The sequence below is a fragment of the Equus przewalskii genome, chromosome 6, assembly GCF_037783145.1.
Source record: "Equus przewalskii isolate Varuska chromosome 6, EquPr2, whole genome shotgun sequence".
Classification (NCBI taxonomy): domain Eukaryota; kingdom Metazoa; phylum Chordata; class Mammalia; order Perissodactyla; family Equidae; genus Equus; species Equus przewalskii.
In genome coordinates, this window is record NC_091836.1 from 54,077,751 (window position 1) to 54,104,151 (window position 26,401).

General features: G+C 37.4%; 1 protein-coding gene across 1 annotated transcript in view; it reads left to right on the forward strand.

Moving 5' to 3' along the window:
- SLC36A4 (solute carrier family 36 member 4) overlaps positions 1–18,891 on the forward strand; it is a 54,566-nt gene extending 35,675 nt beyond the window's left edge. Inside the window, exons 10-11 of the mRNA XM_070623912.1 lie at positions 8,434–8,603; positions 14,610–18,891. Of these exons, the coding sequence (XP_070480013.1) occupies positions 8,434–8,603; positions 14,610–14,923 (484 nt within the window). The 3' untranslated portion in view covers positions 14,924–18,891. The remainder of the gene's footprint in view (positions 1–8,433; positions 8,604–14,609) is intronic.
- Positions 18,892–26,401: the final 7,510 nt, after the last annotated feature.

A 26,401-nucleotide genomic window follows, 5' to 3' on the forward strand; every position in this document is an offset into this window, starting at 1 on the left:
TCCATTCAAATGGTTTTTTTTTCTTTTATGTAATAGTTGAATATGGACTAGAAGCTTGAACAGCTTAATATAAGAGAATCAAGGCTAAAAATTATGGTAGGATAGTTCCTCTTTTCAAATACTATACAATATCTAGAAAATAGAATGATATTTTTCCCCACTTAGAATAATTTTTAGACTAAATCTTAAAAATAATTTTATAAATAAATTTGACAAGTACTTTTAGTGTCAAGTATAAAATGTAGGCGGAAACAAGCTCAGAATTCTTCCCTACTCTTAATTTACAAAAATATTTAAAGAAAATCTTACAGGAGAAGAAACTGAAGTGATATGCGTGCATGTTAGGTTAAGATGTTCCCATCCCCAGAGAGTTAAGACCATGTGGAGGGACAGTGGGCAAAGATACGTAGGGAGTCGTTTTGGTATTCACAACTAAATGTGAAGGCAGGATACTGTCCCTGCCGTAGCTCTCATTAATCCTTCCGTTTTTCTGCCTCCCCTTGCCACCACTCGCCTTATCCTTAATTGCTATGGCTTTCCAGTTAGAATGGACCTAGTTGCAAGTCTTAGTTAAAAACGGACTATCAGATCATAGTTTCTATTCATGAAAGCCTAGCTAGACACCTGCTTTTCACTTAGAGGAAAGCCTAGTACAAATATCCTAAGAAACAAAATCTGGAAAACACAGGAAAGCACATCAAGATAAGTATTCTCCTTTAGAGAACTTCTGTTGGGTAATACCTTTTCATTGTGGAGATATGCCTCTTGTGGCCTATAGTCTATTTCTTTATGGTCTCTGCAGCCGGGACAGCGAAAATAACAGCCACGACTGATACATACTGGAGAGGAGATGCTTGTCTTATACACTGATAGTCTTGCGTAAAATGAGGAACTTGCATTAAAATAATCATGGAATTATGGCTAAGATTCCTTTCTTGATATACCACATATGAATCTCTTCTTCCATTTTCTCCCTGTGCTTCAGGAAGTAGACCTACAAAGTTAGAGAATGTGCAGTGTACCCTGTACTGGCCAAGTATGACAGCCAATGACTGCCACAGGATCCTAGGGACTAACAGCTACTAGCTTTGAGAAGCTGTAAAGGGATTTTTCTTTTTCTTGGTAAGGAAGATTGGCTGTGAGTTAACATCCATTGCCAATCTTCCTCTTTTTGCTTGAGGAAGATTGTCGCTGAGCTAACCTCTGTGCCAGTCTTCCTCTATTTTACATGTGGGACGCTGCCACAGCATGGCTTGATGATCCATGTGTAGGTCTGTGCTCAGGATCCTAATCTCCGAACCCCAGGCTGCCAAAACAGAGGTCATGAGACTTAACCCCTGTGCTACTGGGCCAGCCCTGTAAAGGGCTTTTGATTCCCTATTGACTTAAAGTCTCAGAGTTCATAAGGGATATTTTTACAAGAAAAGATGGAATTAGAAAGCAGCCCCAGGATAAAGCAAGTATGGATTAGAGAGGCTCCAAATTATTATTAATTGTTTATTACCCTCAATCTTATTGAGGCATCATCTTTTAAAACTAGTTATGAATGATATTGTTCAACATCTTGCATTTAGTTTTTGAAATAAAGAATATATTTTAAAGATGATACGGAGGGGCCGGCCCCGTGGCTGAGTGGTCGGGTTTGCACACTCCGCTTTGGCGGCCTAGGATTTCACCAGTTCAAATCCTGGGCACGGACATGGCACTGCTCATCAAGCCATGCTGAGGCGGCGTCCCACATGCCACAATTAGAAAGACCCAAAACTAAAAATACACAACTATGCACTGGGGGGCTTTGGGAGAAAAAGGAAAAATAAAACCTTTAAACAAAAAAAAAAGATGATAATGAAGTAAAATCACAGTTCTGAGCTAGAACATGAGCACCTTGAGGGCCGGAACCCTGCATCTTCCTGGTTTGTGATGCATCTCCACAATCTAGCACCTTGCTCAGCACTTAGGCTGTAAATGTTTGTCAAATAGTGTTCTAGGCTTAAAACCCTGTTGCCTGATAATATAACCAAGGCACCACTACTAGTCCTAGCTGAGTGATGTTTTAGCATGTTTCTCTGAGATTTCCACTGAAGTAACCCAAATAGCAGAGAAGAGAAGAAAAGCGTTCCCTTGGCTATCCTGGGGCATTATCCCAAATAGCCTGCCTCAAGGATTGCATCAATTCATGCTCTATTAAAAACAAGTACACTTTTACATTCTAGTTCATAATCTCCATGTTGCTTTTTATATAAAAATAATTCCCCCTCAAAAAAACCTTTGAGTGAAATTGATGCTTCAGCACCGTGTTTAGCCTAAAGCTTTGAGAACCCTTAGCAACTGCCACACCGAGGAGGGAATATGTGCTTGGAGAAGGACAGGCGCAGTGCAGGGGCAAGCAAAACCACCAAGAGGAGCTGATGAACCTCTTGAATACTGGAGTTCAAAAATCTATTTAAATAAGGTCATGTGACAGTAACACAGACCATAAAATGATGTTCCTTGTCATGGGGATTGATTTGTAGAATTTTTCCTTTCACTTTTTGTGGATTCTTTTCTTTCACACAAATGGTCTCAGGTTCTGATGTGAGTTACTATGTAGTACTTTAACTTACAGGATCTCCTCACCAACAAGGAGGTCCCAAATGGGAAAAGTTGGCGTGAGATTAGTCTGAAGAAAAAAATGGCTATGGAGTTAGGCAGGCCCCCCGCAGAGGCTTTAAAAGAAGGGTATTATCTTTTGAGTTTGTGTTGAGTGAGTGTCAGATCATTAGAAAATATTCTGGGCGATTGTGTTTAGATTATACTCTCCGACTCCTCTGATAGTAATTTATGGAATTTAAACCAGAAGGTGGTTTCCAGCTTCTGTCATTCTTGTCAGGGAAGGTTGGAGATGTGGAGACTTGATGGTAATCATTGAGTATCAGTGATGGTCTAAGTTCTTAAGAGGACTTAACATAGCCAATAGTATTTATTTGGGTTCTGTCACTGTGTCCTCTTGAGTGATAGTATATACATCATAGGAACAAACATCTTTTTTTGTTGTTGGTCTCATTTGTTCAGTTTTGTTTTGTTGTTTTCTTTTTACCAGTCTGAAACACAAGGTCTGTTCCATACTCTTTCTTCTTTTTCCCATCACAGTTTACTGTACCAGCTTATTTGGTTTCAGTTAGTGGCTCTTTAACTTTTTTTTTGGTGAGGAAGATTGTCCCTGAGCTAACATCTGGCCAATTGTTCTCTATTCTTTTGTATGTGGGATGCCGCCACAGCATGGCTTAATGAGTAGTGTGTAGGTCCATGCCTAGGATCTGAACCTGTGAACCCTGGGCTGCCAAAGCAGAGTGCATGAACTTAACCACTACGCCACTGGGCCAGCCCCTAACTTTGTAAATGGCAACCTACAGTAAGAAAGGAAAATATGTTCTATGGAAAAACCGTAATAGAAGTAAGTGTGTATGTGTCCGTGTGCATAAGAATCTTTGTGGTACACGTCGCCCACACACATGTAAATAACTGAAATAAGTGAAAGGTTAAGTAAAAACCTTTAGTTTTTCTACATACAGCGTTCCGTGATATTCTCTACTCTAGTCTATATATTAGGGAAAAAACTTCTTACAATCCACTCAATTGATATCCTAACCTACTAATGGGTCATGATGAGGGTTTGAAAAATACTGGCCTAGACTAAATTCATACGTTACTCATTAAATCAGCAGACATGGACTTCTAAGAAATATCAAGGGTATTAGATTTTCACACGAACAGACACAGGGAAGCAGTAAGGTGACTTCTGCTGTCTCACATGTGGCATTCTTTGTGAAGCAGATATTGGATAGGAAAGGCTGAATCAAAAAGTAGGGTAGAAGCATATAAGAACAGGGATGACGTAGGCATTTTAATTTATTAAGATAATTAAACTGGGACTTCATTTTCCCTCCAAAACAGAACAGCCCCCGAGTCTAAGCCCATGTTTGTAGCAAATACAGGAGCTGGGTGCCTGGTAGCGGCAGGTAATCAATTGATCTTCATTGATCCCACAGGCGGTCAAGGGGTTGAACTCCGAGGAGCTTGTTGCCCGAGATGAAAATGTTTAGGCAAGAATGGACTCACCAAGAGGCACAATAAATAAAGAAATAGAGAAAGAAATTTAAGGTAACTAGAGAAAGAAGATTCATGTATCCTGGACTGTTTTCTCTGTCCTCTCCCTCACAAATTCTTAATAATCTTCTTCCAATATTAAAGTTGCCTGTATCTGGAAATCCTGGCCCAAAACTGCCTCTGCCTTTCCTCATCAGAATGACTGTCATTAATTATATTGAATCCAAAATGAAGAATGTCTACCAAATTCCTTTATTCACTTAACAGATATTTGTTGTGTGCCTTTTATGTACGAGGTGCTGTTCCAGGCACAAGAGAAACAGCAGTGAAGAGATAACAATCTCTTCATAATCCTCACACTCCAGTGAGCATGTAGCAAGCGTGGTGGTTCAAAGCAGTCAGTCTAGCGGTGGATGCTACATAACCCTGGTTGTTTTAGCGTTTAGCGTAGAGCGAGGTGAGGTTCTTGGTAAGAATTGTAGCTGGTCCTCAAGAAGACTCCTTTTCTTCTTAATAGAGCTTAAACCCTCAAGATTCTTAACCCGAGTGTCATGAAGCGGCCCTGAGGGAAAGTCATGTATCAGATTCTTTCCCAGAGTACTTCTGTATTCAACCTGAGAGAGAGAGAGCCAGTCAACAACTTATTTCCCAGGTTGGCTTTTAAACAATTTTTAAATATTCGTATCTGTGAATTTAGGTTAAGTATTGATTTGAGCCAATGTAGAGAGAAGAATAGAAGCATTAAAAATTTTGAAATCCTGTATTTTCAAAACTCATGTTTTCACTGGACCTGTTAGTTGTTTTTCCTCCCATAATCTGGTTTCATATATCGACTGCAAACTTATTTAAAAAATACATTTCTGCTCTTTACTAAGGTATTAAATTTATTTGCTACCAGTATAGCAGATTTTGTTTTCAAGCAATAATCATTTATATTCTGTGAAGTATTTTTAGTTGTGATGATTGGATGTAATTTCTAAGAATTACCTCTCCAAACCCATTTTTGACCATTAATATTAATTTAATTAATATTTAATAAGTATCTGTCACCTACTAAGTGCGTTGGGGGAAATACAGTGAAGAATAGAACAGAGTCTAACTTGCAAGAACTTTGGGAGTGAATTTTTAAATGCCTTTTAATGTACACTAAATATTATTTAAAAGTTATTTTATGTCCTTATATATCCTCAAAACAAGTTCCTATGACTTTAAGAAAGTTTATTTTTGGGGCTGGCCCGGTGGCGCAGTGGTTAAGTGCGCACATTCTGCTTCAGCAGCCCAGGGTTCGCGGGTTTGGATCCCAGGTGTGGACATGGCACTGCTTGGCAAGCCACGCTGTGGTAGGCGTCCCACATATAAAGTAGAGGAAGATGGGCATGGATGTGAGCTCAGGGCCAGGCTTCCTCAGTGAAAAGAGGAGGAATGACAGCAGTTAGCTCAGGGCTAATCTTCCTCAAAAAAAAAATAAAAAGAAAGTGTGTTTTTTGGAGAGAGAGTTTACTGGGTAGATTCTTCCTTCAACTCTTCATTCCTAAGACTTAGACATAAAGGCCCCTGCCATAGATGCCTGCTTAAAACCAAAATGAGAACAAAGGTTGATATTATCTGTGGAAAAGCTGAGTAGAGAAAAATAGTCTAGAATGATTGAAAATTTAGATGTCAAACATAGAAATTAGTGGGTTCTTGAAACAGAACAGAAGTAAGAGTGGAACAGTTGATTTTACAAGACTGCAGGCTTTTCTTAAACACTCTTATTCCTATATTAGTGTTCTTTGGTTGATGATTAGCAAGTATGCCAGCTTCTAAAAGACCCAAGCCACTTATTTCCCATTTTCACTCTGTGTAACACCAAATGATAGTAATTGTATATAATGTTATTGAATGTCATTAATAAAAATCAGATTACTAGCCTATATAACTTGTTTATATCAGTAGAAAAGTAATTATAATTATGCATTATGATGTTTTTTTAAATATGTTGTTAACCATACTTTAAAAACAAGTAAGTTAATTGGGGGCCGGCCCAGTGCGCACATTCTGCTTCGGCAGCCCGGGGTTCACCGGTTTGGATCCCAGGTGCAGGCATGGCACCACTTGGCATGCCATGCTGTGGTAGGCGTCCCACATATAAAGTAGAGGAAGATGGGCATGGATGTGAGCTCAGGGCCAGTCTTCCTCAGTGAAAAGAGGAGGATTGACAACAGTTAGCTCAGGGCTAATCTTCCTCAAAAACAAACAAAAAAAAGCAAGTAAGTTAAAAGATAATTAGAAAAAAGGAAGTGTTTGAATAATAATCTAATAAGAATATTCATCTAATTCTCCACAATTACGTATGAGAGTATATGAAGCAGGAGTCTTTTAGTTATTTTATACATTTCAGTAACTTGACCATTTATGTTTAAACTTTGAGCCTCAAGCTGAGAAATATATCCTGAGATCATTTTAAAATTAAGATTTTATTGTCACTAGCCATAAGGAGTTTCTTCTTAATTATGATGTTCGTAGTATTTTCAAATCTATTTCTACTCACCTTTTTTGTTTCCTTTTTACTCACTCCTATGATGAATACATTATGGGAGGAGACTTATGAATTCTTTCTTTCTTGGCCACAGTTTAGACAACTGTTTATGATCTTAACTACTTTAAGTCTTAAGACTTCAGAAATAAGCTTAAAGCCTAATTAATATCAAGGGCTTTCTTTACCAAAAGTGGAATATTTTCTATCCCTTTAAAATGATTGCCTTTTTTCTTAAGAAAGAAACACTCTTCCTGTGCATATGCCTCTTAGATGAGAGAGTAGAACTTTTCAGTGGGAAGGCTGTGGCTATCAATGACGTTTCTGCTGAAGGAGGACGTCCGTGTTACTCATTACCCCTAATGCTGCTGCACTTTCCATCCATAGTCTCCTCTTTCGTTTGTTTCTTAAAGAATATAAGAGTGATTGGGTTTTTATTTTGATTGCTATAAAATATTCAAAATTTCAAAAAATACAGCATACCATTTTATTAGCTGTAACCCAAGGGAGTAGGTTCTATATGTCCCTCTGAGTCCCATGCTTCTACATTTTCTCTCTCTGTCGTTATCATTTAAAACGTCGTCTTTTGCCAGACAAAGGAAGTCTACCAAAGTCTTTATCAAGACATGCATGCTGAGTTTTGACAAGAGGCTGTCTACCATGCAGGGAAAAAATATAATTATAAAGATAATTATAAAACTGAAAATTGCTGTGCTGTTTCGAAGCACTGGGCATCAAAAGGATAAATTTACTTGGACAGAACAACCACCACCCAACCCAACAACTTTATTTCCCTTATTAATGTAAGTTTAACATAGGTGGAATTCCTATATAATCTAGAGAACTTTGCAACTTGAAATCATTTAGATGCCTTCCTTTTGGACTTAAGAATGATGACATTTCTGCAACTAATGACATACCCACAAAGATTATCAAACAAGGAGAACCAACTCAGAGTTCAATATGAAGTTTTTCTTCTGTAGACAGATCACTGAGATATCAAAGACACACAGTATGCTCAACTTTTTAAAAGAAAGTTGAGAAAACGTTAGCTCTTCCCGGAGCTCAGCTTAACCCTCAGAACATTGGCTTAGCCTAAAATGAAATCTTTCCAACAAGATGTCCCAAAACTTTGCATGCCACGGTCAAGCTTTCTAGGCTTGTCAAAATGAATTGTCTGCCTGTCATCTAGAAATTTCATAGAGATCAGCTGGCTTTTTTATAAACAAGCATTTAATTAGTAAGATAGTGGCCTAAGTTTGTATTGGATTTCTTGTCTATCTTAACATTAAAAATAAAGGAAGAAAGCTAGATTCATATTAAGACAACAATGCGGATGAACCTGAAAGGCATTATGCTAAGTGAAACAAGCCAGACAGAGAAAGGCAAATACTGCATAGTATCACTTATATGTGGAATCTAAGAAGAAAAAAGTCAACCTCATATAAACAGAGAGTAGATTGGTGGTTGCCAGGGGCTGGTGGATGGGGGAACAAAGGAGAGTTTGGTAAAAAGGGACAAACTTTTAGTGATGAGAAAGGTCTGAGGATCTAATGTATAACCTGGTAACTATAGTTGATAACACTGTATTGTATGATTGAGTTTTGCTAAGAGAGTAGATCCAAAGCGTTCTCACCAAAAAAACAAAAGGCAAATATATGAAGTAATAGATGTGTTAATTAACTCAATTGTGGGACTCCTTTCACAATGTATATGTATATCAAATCATCACATTGTACACTTTAAATATATTACAGTTTTATTTGTCGGTTATACCCCAATAAAGCTGGAAAGAAAAGAATGACTAAATTTTGAAATTTTTTTTTTAACAGGTTATATCAATCAGTGAAAATTCTATATTCCTTTGGCATTTTTGTGACATATTCAATCCAGTTCTATGTTCCAGCAGAGATCATTATCCCTGTGATCACATCCAAATTTCACGCTAAATGGAAGCAAATCTGTGAATTTGTGATGAGGTCCTTCTTGGTTAGTATTACTTGTAAGTATCGCTGCATATTTATATCATAATAATTTTCATTGTTGAATTTCGTATAATGAAGCTACTGAAAGTATATTTTTTAATATTTTTGAAGCAATTTTATTCACCTAGCTGGGATACTTTTTGGTTTAAAATTTTGTTATTCTACTACTATATGAGAAAAACACAAACCAGATCCTGTCACACTTAAAAGAACAAATCAGATTATTTTAAAAGTGACGTCAGTGGTGATTAAAATAAAAATGTGTTTAAGTCACATGTGTAAGGGACCCCTTATATTGTTGATACACATTTTACTTTGGCTCTAGTTTTCCTCAGGTTTTTCCTCTCTGCTCACTGTTGTATATATAACAGTTTAACTCTCCATCACTACCAACAGGAATGGGTTTTGTTTTGTTTTGGTCTTTAATAATTTCAGTGGCTAATTTTACTTGTTATTTGGAGGAGTGTCTATAATCTCTTACTAGGGTGTCACGTTATAAAATACCTCCAGGAGACAACATTATAATGGAGGCTTGTAGAGAGGGAGCTTGAGTTTGGTATAGTGGGAAGAGTGTGAGTTTTGGAGTCACACTGATCTGATGGTTCACACTCGGGCCTGCTTGCTTATTGGTGTCTTTAGGCAAGTTACATACCACCTTTGAGCCCCTCTTAACTATGAAACGAAGGTAAGACTTCCTTATGGCATTTTTATAGGGTTTTAAAATATTAATGAAGTGGCTAGAAGTGATTATTGTCACCTTTATTATTGTAACCACAAATATAAGGATGACTGCAACAGCTGACGATGGGATTGCCTGGAATGATGGCAGGGACCAGATTACTGGTGTTCTGGGGAACAAGTGGCTTTGGAAATTCTGTGGATGATATTAATAAACTTCCTGGCCCGTTGAAGGTTAGAGAATGGTGCAGCTAGAAATTCTGGGCAACTCTGTAAGTTGCACTGAGTAGCTTGAGGTGGAGCTTATGCCTAGATTTAAAAGAACTTGGTGCATTCCATTTTGTTTGAAGAAAAAACAAAGCTGGGAAAAGGAAATGAAACTTATTTTTCAAAGTAGTATTTACATGAATTGTATCAACTAATAAGGGAAATCATCTTGAGGAATGAAGTCAATAAACCCATTCTCTGGTGACCAATGAAACATTTAATATGAAAAAGTTACTTTAAAACATTTTGAGGGGCTGGCCCCGTGGCAGAGTGGTTAAGTTTGAGTGCTTCACTTCGGCAGCTGCTTCGGATCCTGGGCGCAGACATGGCACCGCACGCTGAGGTGGCGTCCCACGTGCCACAACTAGAAGGATCCACAACTAAAAATATACAACTATGTACCGGGGGGCTTTGGGGAGAAAAAGGAAAAATGAAATCTTTAAAAAAAATTGTTTTTTGAAATTTTTTTAATACACTGCTTTTATTGAAATTTTGAAAACTATACTAAATAAAAAGACTAATTTCAGTAAAAGTCCTTTTATCAATAGGTGTAAGACAGTTCTATTCTTAAAGTGTGTCTCCTTTTAAAATTAATTACTGAAATTCATTTAAATGAGCTTGAGAAAAATGTTGAGATCAGAAATTTTAATAATTTCATCCATTTCTGCACATTGGCTGCCATCGTTATGTTGGAGCTACCTATGTGCTGAAGCATAGAGCATTGTAGCTTTTTCCTTGCTCTTTCTTTGTTTTAGTTAAGAATAGTTAAAGCTGCTCAAGCATATATGAGGGTTATATTTGTAGCATGCTTTGCACAAAGAGAACAGAAATCATGCGATACTCACTTCTGCTTTGTTGGGATACATCATTGAACACTGAACTTCATTTGAGTCTTTGGCCCAACCTTCCAAATTTAAGTAAAAGCCAACTGATATTCATGACTGAAATGTTTTTTATCTGTTCTCCAAAGCACTTGAAAAGATTTTGGGGAGGGTTCCTTAATAACGTGTGCGTGGACAGCCGACAGGACCTTGTAATGTCCATAGAGCAGGCTGTGTAACACTAGCCATGAGAGTGGCGGCTCAGCTGGATTTGCGTTGAACACTGAGTATCTTTCAGTGTTCCGTAATCCTTTCCAAGGACTGAATCCAAATTTGTAGTGTTGGTCTTCAAAGTAGTGGGCTTATCAGCTTGGATTATATTGGTTATGTCCAAGTCTGCATTTAGCATTTGAATCATCATTTCAGAATATCTTCTTAGTGGAACTCAAAAGCTTGAAAAGATGGATCAGCCTCTTCCTACATATTCCCTGTAGGCACTTACTTGGCATGTAGGCATCTCACAGGTGAGGAAGAAGAGTGGATAGAAACTGGCCAGAGGCCACCATGGACAACGATAAATACCTTTTACAGTCATGCATCACTTAATGATGGGGATACGTCTGAGAAGTGCATCATTAGGCAATTTGTCATTGTGTGAACATCATAGAGTGTGTACTTAGACAAACCTAGATGATATAGCTTATTACACACCTAGGCTCATGGGACCCCTGACCTCATGGGACCACCTTTGTATGTGCAGACGTTGTTGACCAAAACATTGTTATGTGGGTACATGACTAATTTAAAAGCAAACCTGTAGAAAGAGATGTTAAATTTTGAATTGTAATGAACACTGAGACCAGTATTTTGATTCCACGTTTGAATTGAATCTGAAAAATATGTTAAATCCTGTTTATTTCTGTCCCTGTCCAGTTCGTTGACTCTTCTGCTACTTCTGATTTGAAGAGTCGTTGGCTTTGAGAGTATGCTTTCTGCTTTTTAGTAGTTTGTGACTACATAAGTACCAAAAAGCGTAAATCTTTAGTAGTTTGTAGAATACTAAAGACACTAAAACCCTCTTTGAGTTAGTTGCCACTGCAGATGAGAAAAAGTACTATTCTGTATCCTAATATTCTATTTTAGAGTCAGTAGGTGTATGGAGAGCAAAATTAACAACTGTGTAATTAAAATTTATCTGCTGTTTCCCACCATTTTATTGTTGATGTTATATTATCAAGTATTTTATTTTTGTCTCTGATATAGCCTCTTTCATTCCTCAGATGCAAAGAATGGACTTAAAAAGTAGGCTTTGTTTTCCATATCAGAGGAAACTTTGCACCTTAAGGATACATTCTTTTTCTCTATAATATAGTTTTGGGAAATAGTGAATAAGCTTAATTAGTACTTAATAGATCTACTCATAATAGCTGTCTGTAAATGACATAGAGCAACCTATTTATAGTAATCCTATAGTGAATATTTGTAACAAGTGAACTATTCTTGTCCCAAATTATCCTTTGACTTATTGTTTTTGTAATTTTGAGCTTTTAAAAATGTTGGTTTTGCCTAAAGTATATATACTTCTCTTCCTTGTCTGCTAATAACATTACCAAATAACATATTAAGCCATTTTTACTAGCAAATGTCTATTGGTTATATAACATTTAAAGGATGACTTTATCCAATTGATAAATTTCATTATTTGAAAGTGTTTGAAAATGGAATTTTAGTGTGAATGAATAAATTCTAAAATCCTGTGGTGTTCCTCCACTTGGTTTTCCAGCAATATTTCGCCTGATTTACTAGTGGCAGCTTGGATTATTGAAAACATTAATGAGGAAAAACAGGTTCCAAAATGAAAGTCTCTTCAGATGGCAAGGTTCTAGTCACGTTTGCCTGGCTTTCCTTTTATACTGCCGCTTACCGAAGTAGGTGAAGTGTGCCTCCACAAAATGGATATATTCAGTGAATTTTCAGAGGTCCTAACTGTTTGAGAGTTATGATTTACATTATAGTTCCCTTGAGAGAAATGTTAAAAGGATGTAGCAAGCATCCATTAAACAGGGAATCCACTTTATAAAGTATTTCTAGTTTAGAGCTCCAACTTCTTCAAAGTCAGTTATTTTATTTAGGAAGGTTTATTATACTTCAATCCTGTAAGTATGAGGCTAGGTTTATAATTTCAAAATAATTTTTAGGGTTTTAACTTTCATAATTTAAATAGAAAATGGTAAATAATAACTTGTGGTTCCAAGAAACATGGTGGTTCCAAATTAATTCCACATACTCCTAAAAAACATTGAGAGCCACCAAGAGAATCGAAGAAGGAAAGAAAAGCCTAAACTAAAAATTAAGAAGTAGAGAAACCAGTAGACTGTAAACCTAAGACTTAATTACAAAGAGCACAAGTTAAATTATATATTTCTGTAAGTTCAGTAAGAGACAAAGAGGCTAGATATGAGAAAATAAAAAGGAAGCAAACTTAGAAATACAAGAAAGAGATAACAAAGATGAGAGAGGAAGATGATAGCTTTAGAAGACAAGTAAAGGAGAGCCAACACGTGCATAATTGGAGTCCTCACAGCCAGAACTATGGTGACGTGATCGTCATTGGTGGCAGTGGTGATATAGTTGTCACAACTTGCATGTGAGCAAACTCAGTTATTTCTCCTGGCAACTCCAAACTGTCAGTCATTCACCAAACCATTTAAGGACTATCTGAAGAAAGAATATGAGTCTTGGTTTTTTGCAAACCTTCTGTTGATATCCTTTGGTAAGATAAAGATAAGATCACGAAAGTGCCAGATCAAAACTTGCAGAAAACTTATCAATGGTTTGAAAGAAAATCCTGTTGACCATAGTGATGCATTATTTTTTTTCTAACTTTTTAGTTTGAAATAATTTCAAAAAGTTGTAAAAGAAAGTAGAGTTACCATAAACCCTTTACTCAACTTCCCATAATTTTAACAGCTCACATTCCACAATACAGTTATTAAAACCAGGAAATTGACATTGATACAATCCTACTAACGCATCTATAGACCTTATTCTGATTTCTCCAGTTTTCCCACTGATAACCTTTTTCTGATCCAGGAACCAATCCAAGGTCCTACTTGAGGGTAGTTGTCATGTTTCCTTCGTCGTCTCCAGTCGTGACAGTTCTTGTCTTTGTATTTCTTCAGCGTGACATTTTGAAGTGTTACTAATTTTGTAGAATTTCCTTCCATTTGGATTTCTGTGATTCTTTCTTATGATTAGATTGAAGTTAAGCAGCTTTTTTTTTAAAGGTTTTATTTTTCCTTTTTCTCCCAAAGCCCCCTGGTACATAGTTGTACCATACGTGTTTTTAGTTGTGGGTCCTTTTAGTTGTGGCATGTGGGATGCTGCCTCAGCGTGGCCTGATGAGCGGTGCCATGTCCACGCCCGGGATTCGAACTGGCGAAACACTAGGCCACCAAAGCAGAGCTTGTGAACTTAACTACTTAGCCACGGGGCCAGCCCCTGAAGTTAAGCATTTTTAACAACAATTCCACAGGTGATGCTTTGCACTTCTCAATGCATCATTTCCTGGTGTCAGTATGTCTTATTACTGGTGATTTTAACTTTGATCACTCGGCTAAGATGGTGTCTGAAAGATTTCTCTACTGTAAAGTTACTCTTTTTCCCTTTATAATTAAGAAGTATCTTGTAAGGAGATATTTTGAGACTAGGTAAATATCCTGTTCTCCTACTGTTTTTGCCCACTAATTTTAGCATCCTTCAGTGCCTTTTCCTGAAACAACTATTTTGTGGTGTTTGCTTAATAATGATTTTCTGTTTCCATTGTTCCTTATATTTTGGTTAGTTGGAATTCTAGTGTAAGGAATAGCTATCCCTTCTCCCCACTTATTTAAGAATTTATTTATGTCATACCACCCCATGTTTTGTGCATTTTAGAATGCGCTGTATGGCAGAGTAATGAAAATGCTTTGGAAGTAAACTATGAGAACTTCTTCACCTGGAATTTCACGGCAAAAAATTAAAAGTTGTTTATATAACAAACTCTGTTGACAAGTCAAAGTCCAAGAAATTTCACTCACTGTTTTGGTTTGTTTTCTTTATTAGCTCAGAGCAAAACGTGACATACTCTTTCACAAGCAATAGTTTAATAGTGCCTACTTGCATTAATGACTTGTAATGCATTGAAAATATCTACATTTAGTATTCACATAAGTATTAGATATTTAAGCAAGACAAATGTGTGGTTTTGTTTTCTAGGTGCTGGAGCAATTCTGATTCCTCGTTTGGACATTGTCATTTCTTTCGTTGGAGCTGTGAGCAGCAGCACGCTGGCCCTGATCCTGCCACCTTTAGTTGAAATTCTTACCTTTTCTAAGGAACACTACAATATATGGATGATCCTGAAAAATATTTCCATAGCATTCACTGGAGTTGTTGGTTTCTTGTTAGGTACATATGTAACTGTTGAAGAAATTCTTTATCCTACGCCCGTGCCTGTAGTTATAGCTGGCACTCCGCAAGGTCCCTCTCTAAATTTGAATTCAACGTGCTTTACATCCGGTTTGAAATAGTAGAAGCAGAATTATGAGACTTCTACTTTTGTCTCAGTTTTGAAAGTGATTAAAATAAGAACTAGTAGAATACCTTGCCATAAACCTAAAAGTAGGACCAAACTCTGTTTTCTTTTGGCAGAGTATCGATATTTTGTCAGTAAATTATAATTCTTTACCAGTAGTGGTAAACTATGACAGATTCTTGGTTATAAGTATTAGCAGTAATTTCAAAATTTTAGTTTTCAAAGTTGAAAAAATTAAAATTAAAATGTTAAGATTAAAGAATAAAAAGACTTCTGTTATTCTTCTTCAGTCAGAAATACTTTAACCAAGATTCTCTCTTTTACCCCCATGCTACTCTGCCACCCAGTTGAGGAGAGAACAGGGTTTCAACAATAAGAGAATTAGAGAAGGACACCGGGGACAGAAATCTCCAGACCATCCCAGTGAATGTCAAAGTATACGTTGTGTTTAATTAAAGATATCTCAATTATGTTTTTATTAGAGAGCCAAATACTAATGGTTAATTCCTGGAAGTATAGAAAACTTGATTAGCTATAATGTAAGCATCAGAAAATCCCAAAAACCAGAATTATTTTTACACTCTTCTGTAATGGTGGTTGATCTTCATAATGAAAACCAAGAAGCACTGTGCCAGGTTCTGTCTTAGTGTTGCAGCCAAATTCGAAAGAGACTTTAAAGGTGATCCAATATAGTCCCCTTATTTTTAACCTGAGGAAATGGATGCTCAGAAAGGTTAAGTAACTTGGTCAACACCGCTCAGCCTTGAGATCGAGAGAATCTGTTTTGATTCCAAGTTCAGGATTTTTTATTTTTCACATCACATCCAAGGAAAAGAGTAAATTATGTTTAGTTTAACTCTAGTGTTGCATCTATTTAATTATATTTTGCTATTTTGAAAGTGGCGATCTTTGAATATTGTATATGACCTGAGCAGAGAGTCAGGAACTCTGAAAAGCCCACCAAGGGTCATTAAGCCTCAGCAGGGGGAGGAGCCATCCTTTTTTAAACAGAATAGAAAGCACCTGCTGGTGTAACTGCTGGCTGGCAGAAGCTGCCCTGGTGTGCTGTGTGACTGGAGCCCCACTCCTGTTTCTTCCCTTTCCTGGTGCTGTAGGCACTGTTTTTCTTAATGGCAGAAAATAGATATCTGACAAAATACAGGATGTCTGCCCTCTCTCCAGCCTGTGGCTTCCTTATTACAGCCTTTTAGTGATCTGAATGGGCAGAATAAAAGAATAATGAGATTCATGCTTAGGAAAAATCGAGACAGTAATAAACTGCCTACTAAATGTTGAGAGACTCCAGGCTTCTTGCAGAGAAACACCTTCTGTTGCTCCACCTTCTTCAAGCCCAGTTATTCACCGAAACAAAGATCTCAGCTGGCGTGGAAGGTCTAAAACATTAAGAATCCTGATTTTTTTTTAAATTCATACTTTAAAACGTGTTGACCTTTTTAATCAGCTAGTGGTACTCTAATTTGTAACACACGGTATCATCAGGATCACTGTAGTGCATATAGTCTCTATTTTTATATGTAAATATTAACTTAGTTCATGTATTTTTTGCTTACATCATTAACGAGTCATCAAATATAATCCTCAAGATATATCAGAAGCTTTATTTTGGTACAAAATCATAAGAATCAAAACTTTTTAAAATGTTTGCATTAGATATCACCAATAATTGTGATACTTTTATGTCAAATCTGTTATGTTGAGCCTTTAGGCGCATTGAAAGGATGCAGAAGAAGTTACAGAAAAAGTAATCATCGTGGAAACTGTTATATATAATCTTTATCAATAAGGTGTTTTTTAAAAACAATGTATAGCTTGGTATAAAATGACTTGAAAACCATTATTTAATAGAAAGCACTATTAGGTTTTTGTCAGCTGTCTTCAGATAATATTTCTAGTCTATGTGTGAAATTTTATTTTTATCCTTTTTACCTGTTGTTCATTTTCCTTATGGAATTCGTCAGATTCAACAAAATTTTGAATAGTTGATCATCACAATAAATATATTTTAAATTCAGCTTGAACAAATGCTGTGCATGTTACCAGCCAGGCTTCCTCATGCAGTGAGCGCTCAGCCGACCTCCAGGGCTTACTTCACTAGGCTATCCGTGCTCTAAATACGAGAGGAAAGTTGGAATGCAGAAAGGAAGAGGGGCTAAACGGGGACAGTAGTTTTAATTCTTCACAAAAAATACTATGTAGATGCAAAGTACAAATGCACTTATTTAAGGATTTTTGATAATGTATTTTATTTGCAAAAAAAATCAGTGGAAGTATTTTTCCTCTGAAAATTTATTTTAATGACTCATAGCATTTTCTAAAGATTTTTGGAGGAGATATTTTGATTATACCAGCTGTTGCTTTTATTTTGGGGCCTGGAAAAAGAAGAATGATTGCACCTGTCAAATTTTGTATCCAGTATCTTTGTCCGTTACATTATGGCTAAAATGACTTCAGCGTTTCATCTGCAGGCACAGTAAATACCCTCTTCACTGAAAGCTCATCAGGTGTCTGGGAGCTGTTTCTACTCCTGGGGTGGGGAGAGAAAGGAAAGCTGTGTTTACCTCTGATGACCTCTGATCTGAGTCAGTGATCACCATTCCCTTACATTGGAAAGGATTTCACTAGTTTCAGAGTTGACTTGTCAAAACACTGGTTCTCAAACACTTTGGTCAAAAGATCTTCTTTTCCCCACGTGGACAGATTTCTCTACAAAGAAATAAGAACTAGAGTTTTTCTTGGTTAAAGACCAATTTGTGTGGTGTTACCAAATGAAAGAAGTACTGTATTAGCAAATGCCACGTTATGTTTTAATTCTGTCTTCACGGGATTCTCCTTAATTAAAACCATTTCTGCCTCTTGCTTGGGTGATGCACTTAACATCTTTGTAAGCATTTTGTGCAATGTGCATGTTGTAAATGTCCTAACAGAGCCTATTTCATTCAGTATTTTCATAATAGTTACAGGAAAGCTCTCTAACAGCAAAATACTATGAAAATATTTATTAATTAAAGATCTACATTAATGCCATTTCAGTGGTGGCAAAGCACATGTCTTACTGTAGCTTCCGTGTGGCGTCTCCTCATCGTAGTTGTCAATACAGGGTCTGCCTAGTGCGTTTGTTTACTGGTACTAGATACCACATTAGGTCTTGACCTCACTTCTCTTTTCTTAATTTGAAAGGGAGAAGATAGAAAATAGAGCTAATGGCAATAATAAGTAAAATTATTGAAGACAGTAGCTCAGTGAATATTTTCTGTTGGGGAATAAAATAATTTGGTAAAATGAGTTTTTAAAAAATGAGTCTATTTTAATCTTTTTGGCTCAACTACCTTCCCCTTGTAAGAAAGTTGAGAAACTTTGATCTGAAAAGTGTAAGAAGTTGCTCCCTGACATGAAGCGGCTGGCTTTAACAGTAAGCACTGCAGTAGTGTTACGGTTAATCTTGTTTATGCTGCTAGTGCTCACCAGGCTAACCACCTTTCCGAAAGTGGTTGTTTTTGACGTAGGAGGTAAAAAAAATATGCTTTAGAAATGCTATTTATTGCCCTGTGATAAACGAAATGATGAATCACTCTCATTCTTAATATTTCACATTAGCTAGTTCTTATGCACACACACATACCAGTAATCTACATGAATTAGATACTAATAGTAATTTACCATTTAAATTGGGTCCAGGAAGATGATGTGTTGAAAGGTCACTCTGAAAATTATTCCATTAAAGTTTTTTTGATAACAAATAGGTAAATACATGTTTATGCCGTGAATAAATAAAAGTGTCAATTTTTATGTTTTTCAAGTGATTTTGTTTGAATGAAAAGTAAATATCATTGCACTTGAGTCAATTCCTTTTCTTTTAACTTATTTTTCTTTATCGTATGAAAAATATCTGTCTTAAAGTACTGTAACTTCTGATTTTCAATAAAATATTATTTTGCTTGCAAATGCCTTTTTAAATAAATTTGTCTTTTGTAAGCTTAAATGACATTGACAAATGTCATAAGCCGAAAATGGCACTAGTATAATATTCTCGTAATAACATTTTAATGTCTTTGTGGTTTTTTGTGATGTGATCTTCCATCTTGGTAGCTGATATTATGTACCTCCAAGATTTAAGAGCAGAAGTTGATTGAAAATGAAAGAACATGCTCAAAGCTGTGACCTTAACTTCCTGCCGAGTGAATGCAAGATGAGCGGTGTGCAGATGCTGCATCCGTGATTTAATTTGCCACTCTCTTAAGGTCAGGAATATGTATCAATCAGACGTTAATACATTTTGCTTGCATTATGCCAACCCCATATCAAAGACCATGAAGATATTTATACCTTGACGTCAATAATCCTGCTCTTGGGAACTTAACACAAGGACATCATCAGAAGACAAAGACTCTATGCCTAAAGGTGTGTTGGCAACATTATGTTGTAATAATGAAAAACTGGAAACAACCTAAATGTTTAACAATAAGGGAGTCAAATTGTGATAACCTAGAATGCAGTGAAGATTAATTATGCTGTTATACTGAAGATTAGTAATTTAGGATAGAATAAATACATAATATTTTTAACTGCAGCTCTACAAAAGTATGCTTTTGGACCAAGACAAGGAGAAATGTAGAAATTGGAGCCATCGTGTTAGGAAAAAAGAGATGGGTTTCAGTATTTTTAAGTGAGTCGTCAAGGGAAGGCTGTGAGAGAAGTAAGGGGAAATAGTTTTTGGAGAGGGAACAGGGAGTTTATAACACCTAGTCGTGGTACATGCTTTCGGCAAGCAACGGAAAGAACATAAGGACCAAAAGGGATAAGACTAGGTACATAGAGATGCAAACGCAATGATGAAAAGCCCTACAGAATACTTGTTGGAGAGAAAAAATTAAATATAGCCACTTGGTAAAAATAATTTTAGGATTTTTTTAAAAATGTAAAACGTTTAGTGGTTATTCTTAACAGATATACACATGCTCTCAAATTTTGCATATAAAGTGATGGGGTTCACATTTTGAGGGGTCCACAGACCTCAGGGGAAACGTGCATCAATTTGAAGAACAAATTGGTTCAAAGTCTGCCAATAAAGGTAGATTTGTTTGAAGGCTTAACGTGGAGCCATGGGATCAGGTCTCTTGGTCTTCACAGTTTGCTGGTGCCGTGAAGCACAGGGCTACCTGGTACTAGATGATAGAATGATTCTCAAACTAAAGCCCTCTGTTAATCTTGCCGGGAAATTAGGGAGTAATTTTGTTATCCTCCATCCTGAGTCTCGATCTGGGCTAAAATAAAGGAGGGGGATTGGACGCTGACCACCCAACCTGCGCTGAGTGGAGAGGACAGGTGTTCTGGGTGTGGATCAAGGTTGAGCAGGTCTAGAGGAGAACAAGAAAAGGGACAAAAAACATGGGCAGAGCAGAAGGAACATCTTCAGGTCACGGGCCGATAACGTCATGTATCTTTGTAGCTCTGGTACCTGGTGCTATTCCACAAAGGCACAGAATAGGTGCTAGAAAATCTGGTCTTGTCCCTTTCCTGTCACAACTCTTCTCTCCTTCCCCAGTCTCAGCTGTACAAAGACCAAGCTCCTTAGTGTGGTTCCCTGGCAGGCCTCACTCCCTGCCTCCCCCTACAAGTTACAGCAACACCAAAGTGCTGGGTTGCACTGCAAGCACACCACACGCATTCTGTTTTTCATATGCGTGAGTCCATCACCTCCTCATACTGAAACTGTTTCCTTCTACGCCCTCCCTAATTTTTTTCCTGGCTAATCCTTAGTTATTGTTAAGATTCAATGTAGGTGTTTGTTCTGCCAGGAAGCCTTCCCATCCATCCTCTCCCCTACCCAGAGTGAGTTGTGTATGCCTTCCTTCACACTAGCAAATGGCCTTGGGTTGATCATCCCACTTGCCACACTGTTTGGTCATTCAGTTTCTGTGTCTGTCTCTCCATTAAGTTGGGTGCTCTACAAGCATGCTACTTATATTAAGTTTGTGGTTTCTTCTCTGTCCTCGCCTAGAGAATATAAGCTCCACGAAGGAGGCAATTTTGTCAGTTGTATTCACTACTGAAAATCCAGTGCCTAGAAGAGTGTAGGGTACATAGGAGATGCTCAAAAAATATTTGTTGAGTGAATGAATGCACAAAAATTAAGGACCAGAACTCCAAGTTCTGGTCCTTAATAAAATCTTCAAGCATAGGCTTTTTGTAGTGTTCCCTCTACCCCGTGCCTATTTGTTGAATGACTGTGGCCAGCAACCGTCTTTTCCACCTTCTGTGCTAGCTCAGCATGCTGAAATACTGCAGAGAAAAGACACTCCAGTCTGAATGTCTTATAGAAATCCTGTGAATTAGTCAAACCTTAAAAAGCGTATTCAGAAGCTTCTGATGATGTATGTGAAGTCTCTGAGAAGGAAAAGACCGAAAACCCTTCCTCACAAGCCTTTGTGTCTGCCTGTTTTATATGAGCAGACTAAGTTTTGTAGAAAAAAACTCAGAGGTTATATTTATACTTTCTACTCATTGTTTAAAAAATTATATATGACCTAGAATACAAGTGGTCCATTTCTGTCTAAAAAGAAGTATCTATCTAAAGTATAACATCTAGCCCTGATATCTGAGAGTATTTTCCTGAACTTCTAATGCCAAGGGTTCCCTCCTTGTAAGAGTCTTACATTCCGTAGTTTATTGGAATCCTCTCACAAAGGAGCGTGTTCTCTGGCTGTACCTATTGTCAAAGCGCGTCAGTGTTTGCCACAAAGGGACCCCAGTGCAGGTCAAGAATGGGGGTCAATACATGCTGAGAAAAGTGGCTGCCAAGATGATCATTTTGTAGAAAGAGCTAAAAATGAAATGTGAAAATAAGAAGAATAGCAATGAATATCTGGAAATCGGAATTAATTTAACTGAAAAGCCACTTGCTCCAGGACATTGTCTTTCTTATCTAAGACTTTGCCCAAGTGTGTTATTTGCACGTAAAGCAGACTGTGCTCTGTGGGAAATGCAAGGACTACAGTCATACCTTTCAGTATAAAATAGACGAATTTTACCACTGGAAAACGACAAGAGTTACACTCCTCTAGGAAAAAACAGATCCGGGTGACCTTCTTTACAATATGCTTGGAACACTGGCCACCCAGTGTTAATGCCTGGCCCATATCTATATTAAAAGACACTGCTGGAAATCTCACAATATGAAAGGCGGACAAGGTGGAAGATGCTCATCAAATGTGCACACCTGCAGCATTTCACTGTGCAGTCAACGCTGCACAGTATACATGTGAAGGAGGTGCTTGCTGAGTTTTGATTATTGTAGTACAAAAAACCCATACTTCAGGAGAAGAGATGTTTTAATTAAAAGTTATTTTGGAGCCATTATATGGACTGTCAATTCTGATGGAGGCCCAGATTCTTATAAGGTTAGAAGAACAACCCTTAAATGGAAATCCATGTGCCACTTGGCTGATATGAATTAGCAGTCTACTGTAGAGCCTCCGGAGGGCAAGTTCATGTTTAAGGAAATGGTCAAAATGGTAACTGCGATCAACTTGCAGCTATTGAGCATACACCTTTTCAGCATGTTCTGCCAGGAAATGGACAGTGAAGATGACACCTGCTTTCTCCCACTGAAGAATGTTGGTTGGCAGAGGGAAACGTTCTCCTGGAAGCTGTGAAATAAGGGGTGGAGAAATTCCTTCATGACATTAATAATGCCATGAAGACCATTTCTATCATTTCAAATCCATAGCGTATCTCAGCAATATCTTCAGTTAGCTTCACAAGCCTGAACCTATCATGACAGAGATGAACTATGGCCACTTTTCAATGGTGAGGATAAGGTGTCAGGATTAAAACAAAACCAAGAGCTGTGGTACAAACGCTGCAGTCACGAGGAATTTGTCTCATTCCCAGTATTTGATGATTTTCTTTCTCATTAGAGAAAACAAAGCAATGAAATCTTGGGCAGGCTTAAAAGCCACATCAAGAGGCTGCAAATAAAACCCAAAGAATTGCTCAACAGAGTGCAATGCATCAAAGATAGATAGGAATTATTTGTCACTACCCCCAAGGAGACCAAATCAAACTGCCAGGTTTCAATTGGATAGTGGTCTTTGAGTTTTTCTGTTTGACCTGAATATCCAGAATTATCAGATGGAGCCCCCAAACTCTGGCCGACATTCCCAATCATCTATAACTGTAATTTTAATCCTCTAATTTAGTTGCAATAAAGAGGCAGGAAAGAATCATACGGCATGTGGAACCTAATGCTTGAATTATTGAGCCAAAAGCTTAGTGAAATGCTGGCAATGAGATCATCCCTCTTCCACTGACATGAAACGCCTACTCTTACCATTAATATTATGTTCCATTTTTATAATTTAAATACTTGTGTCTCTTTCTATTAACTTAAAATTAATGGTCCAAGAGTACTCTGAATAAACCGTTTAGTGGTTTGGGGATAAAAAAAAATTTGAGAAATGCCGGTAAGACTGTTGGAATGAAGGGGGAACGGAATTGTCTAGGCTACGCAAGGCCTGAAAGTGGTGACAGAGCGCCCCCAAGTGGTTTTTCCTAGTTGTGGCCACGAAAAATAGGGAGTAAGCATTGAGAACTGCTGCAAGAGAGGGAGTGTTGCTAGTCCTAGGATTTGCCCTTGATGAAGACAAAGAATACAGGGATGACTGAATCTTTTGAGACTCAAAATATAAGTGATGGAAATTATCACATTAGTGTAAAATAGATTGCATCATCAGTCATCATTTTTCAATAAAAATTGAGACACTAACAGAATGACAATGGATCAGAAACCCTTTAAATCAAGCAAATGATGCAAACGAGTTTTTCTCTTGACAAGAAGTTCACTTGCCAAAATTTCAACCCAAACTAGCCCCAAAATATTGCTTTTTTGCACAGTTTCTGGGCATTTTCTCTCAATGATTACCCTGATAGAGCTCATTGAACTTTGGGAAAAAAGAAAGAAATGAAAACAAAAATTTTTGGTGTCCACATATTTTTGTCAGGATGAGGTCTAGAAGTATTGTAACAGCAAGAAGGAGAGAAATTGCCTAAACACTAAATCTCATAATATTATCATCCTTCAATTCTGCCCCATTCTCAAAATTAACTCAATGAGATTGCATCTTTGTGAGTATAGCTGGTAGGAAAAAATTGTTCTAATGTTATTTTAGTGAGGACAAGTAATATCACTGCTGTAGCAAACCACCCCTAAAGCCTTAGTGGCTTCACATAATGAAAGTTTATTTCCTACTCATCTTCCAATGTGCCGTGCATTGGGCCCAACTCTTCTGTGTGGGGATACAGGGATTCCAGCTATTTGTAATCTATGTCACTGACAAACACATGGCCTCCAAGGTCACTGTGAAAGAGACAGAGAAAGCTTGGGCAACCTCGGATGGAGTTCTTGGCCAGACCTAGAAGAGGGGCACATCACTTCCACCCCGTCCCATTGCCGAGAACCTATTCACATGGCCCCGTGTTACTAATTCCCTGAAAGCCTGGGAAATAAAGTCTTTCTCTGTGCCCAGAAAGAGGAAATGGGGTTCGTAAACATTTAGCAAGTCTCAGGTGGAGATGGTAATAGAAAATACTATTTTATACCAGAAAATGATTATATTATCAAGATCTTAAAAGCATGTGGTTTTTAAAACAAAGCAGAATACTTCAAAGAAAATTTGAGTTTAAGGATTTCAATTTGGGTTAAACTGTAGACACCTGAGGAAACATAGTCACACTGCTGTTCTGACAGGTATCTTGGTAAAGAAGTTTGAGAAGTTAGCAGCAATGGATTCGGACTGAGCTATCCATAGCTTTTAATTTTCAGCTTGGTGATCAACATGAGTGAGTCAGGATCAGGTATACAATCTGTGCACTTAGCACAAAATTTCTTCTTATCCATTCCCTCCCATCATTCCCTTAATAGAGAAAATTGACTCATATGAAAGATGGAAACAGCTGAGATGCTGATCTTATTAGCACAGTGATCTGAATGGAGCGGCCTCAACACTGCAACCTAAAAGGAGGTAGTGGTTGAGGATTAATTGCTGTTACAAACAAGGTGGAAGGAATCCAGTCTGTGCAGCTTTTAACGTTCAAAAAAGGAGACGAGAAACATTGGCAATGGAGAGGAATATGGAGCGATGTTTCATGTGTGTTTCGCTTCTGAAATTTGCATGTACTGTTTCTCTTCAAACCTTAATGCTCAGAACTAAACAAACATCAGACAAGGAATGTAGCCACTGAACTAGATTTAAAAGTCCTTTCTAGGGGCTGGCCCCGTGGCCGAGTGGTTAAGTTTGCGCGCTCCGCTGCAGGCGGCCCAGTGCTTCGTTAGTTCGAATCCTGGGCGCGGACATGGCACTGCTCATCAGACCACGCTGAGGCAGCATCCCACATGCCACAACTAGAAGAATACACAACTATGTACCGGGGGGCTTTGGGGAGAAAAAGGAAAAAATAAAATCTTTAAAAAAAAAAAAAAAAGTCCTTTCTAAACATGGCAAAGAGTCAAGAACAATTTCGCGAATTGAGGAAGAGAGGTAAAGAATGGTATTGCAGTACTGACAACTCTTGAATATAGCACCCTATCATTTTTCATTAAAAAGACAAAGTCAATAAGTAAATTCGCTGTTTTGAGTCTCCATGCTTACTTAAGGAGAATGAATTTCCTAGAATTGCAATAGCGTTATGTATGTAACCATGATAGGACTGTAAGTAAATAGATACTCTGTTTCATATTTTTAAGTAAAAAGCATGGTTTAATATAATATTAGAATAAATACCTCTGGAGATAATAGATAAAAACAAAAGCAACCAAACTCTTAGAATAGGGTGCAGACCCGCCAAATCACAGATTAATCCTATGTGGTTTGCAAATATTTTCTCCCAGACTGTAGGTTGCCTTTTCAACCTTTTAACAGGCCATTTTGCAGAGCAAAATGTTTTTATTTTGATGAAGCCCAATTTGCAAATTTTTCGTTTTATAGATCATGCTTTTGGTTTCAAGTCTAAGAACTCTCTGTCTAGATCTAGATCCTAAGAACTTTCTCCTACTTTTTAAAAAAAGTTCTATATTTTTACATTTACATTTATGTCTATGATCCGTTTGAGTTAATTTTTGTTTAAGGTACGACACTTGGGTCAAGATTCATTTCTCCTGTTGTGGATGTCCAATTGCTCCAACACCATTTAATTTCTTTCCTCCATTGACTTGCTTTTGCACCATTGTTAAAAATCATTTGGGGATATTTGTGACTCTATTTCTGGGGTCTTTATTCTGTTCCACTAATCAATGAGTCTATTCCTCCACCAACTACACTGTCCTGATTGTTGTAGCTGTAGAATATCTCGAAATTTGATAGACTTATTCCTACAACTTTATTCTTCTTCAAAATTGTTTTAGTGATATAAAAGCAAACCAAATGGTATTCCAATTTTGTAAACACAAAAAACCTAA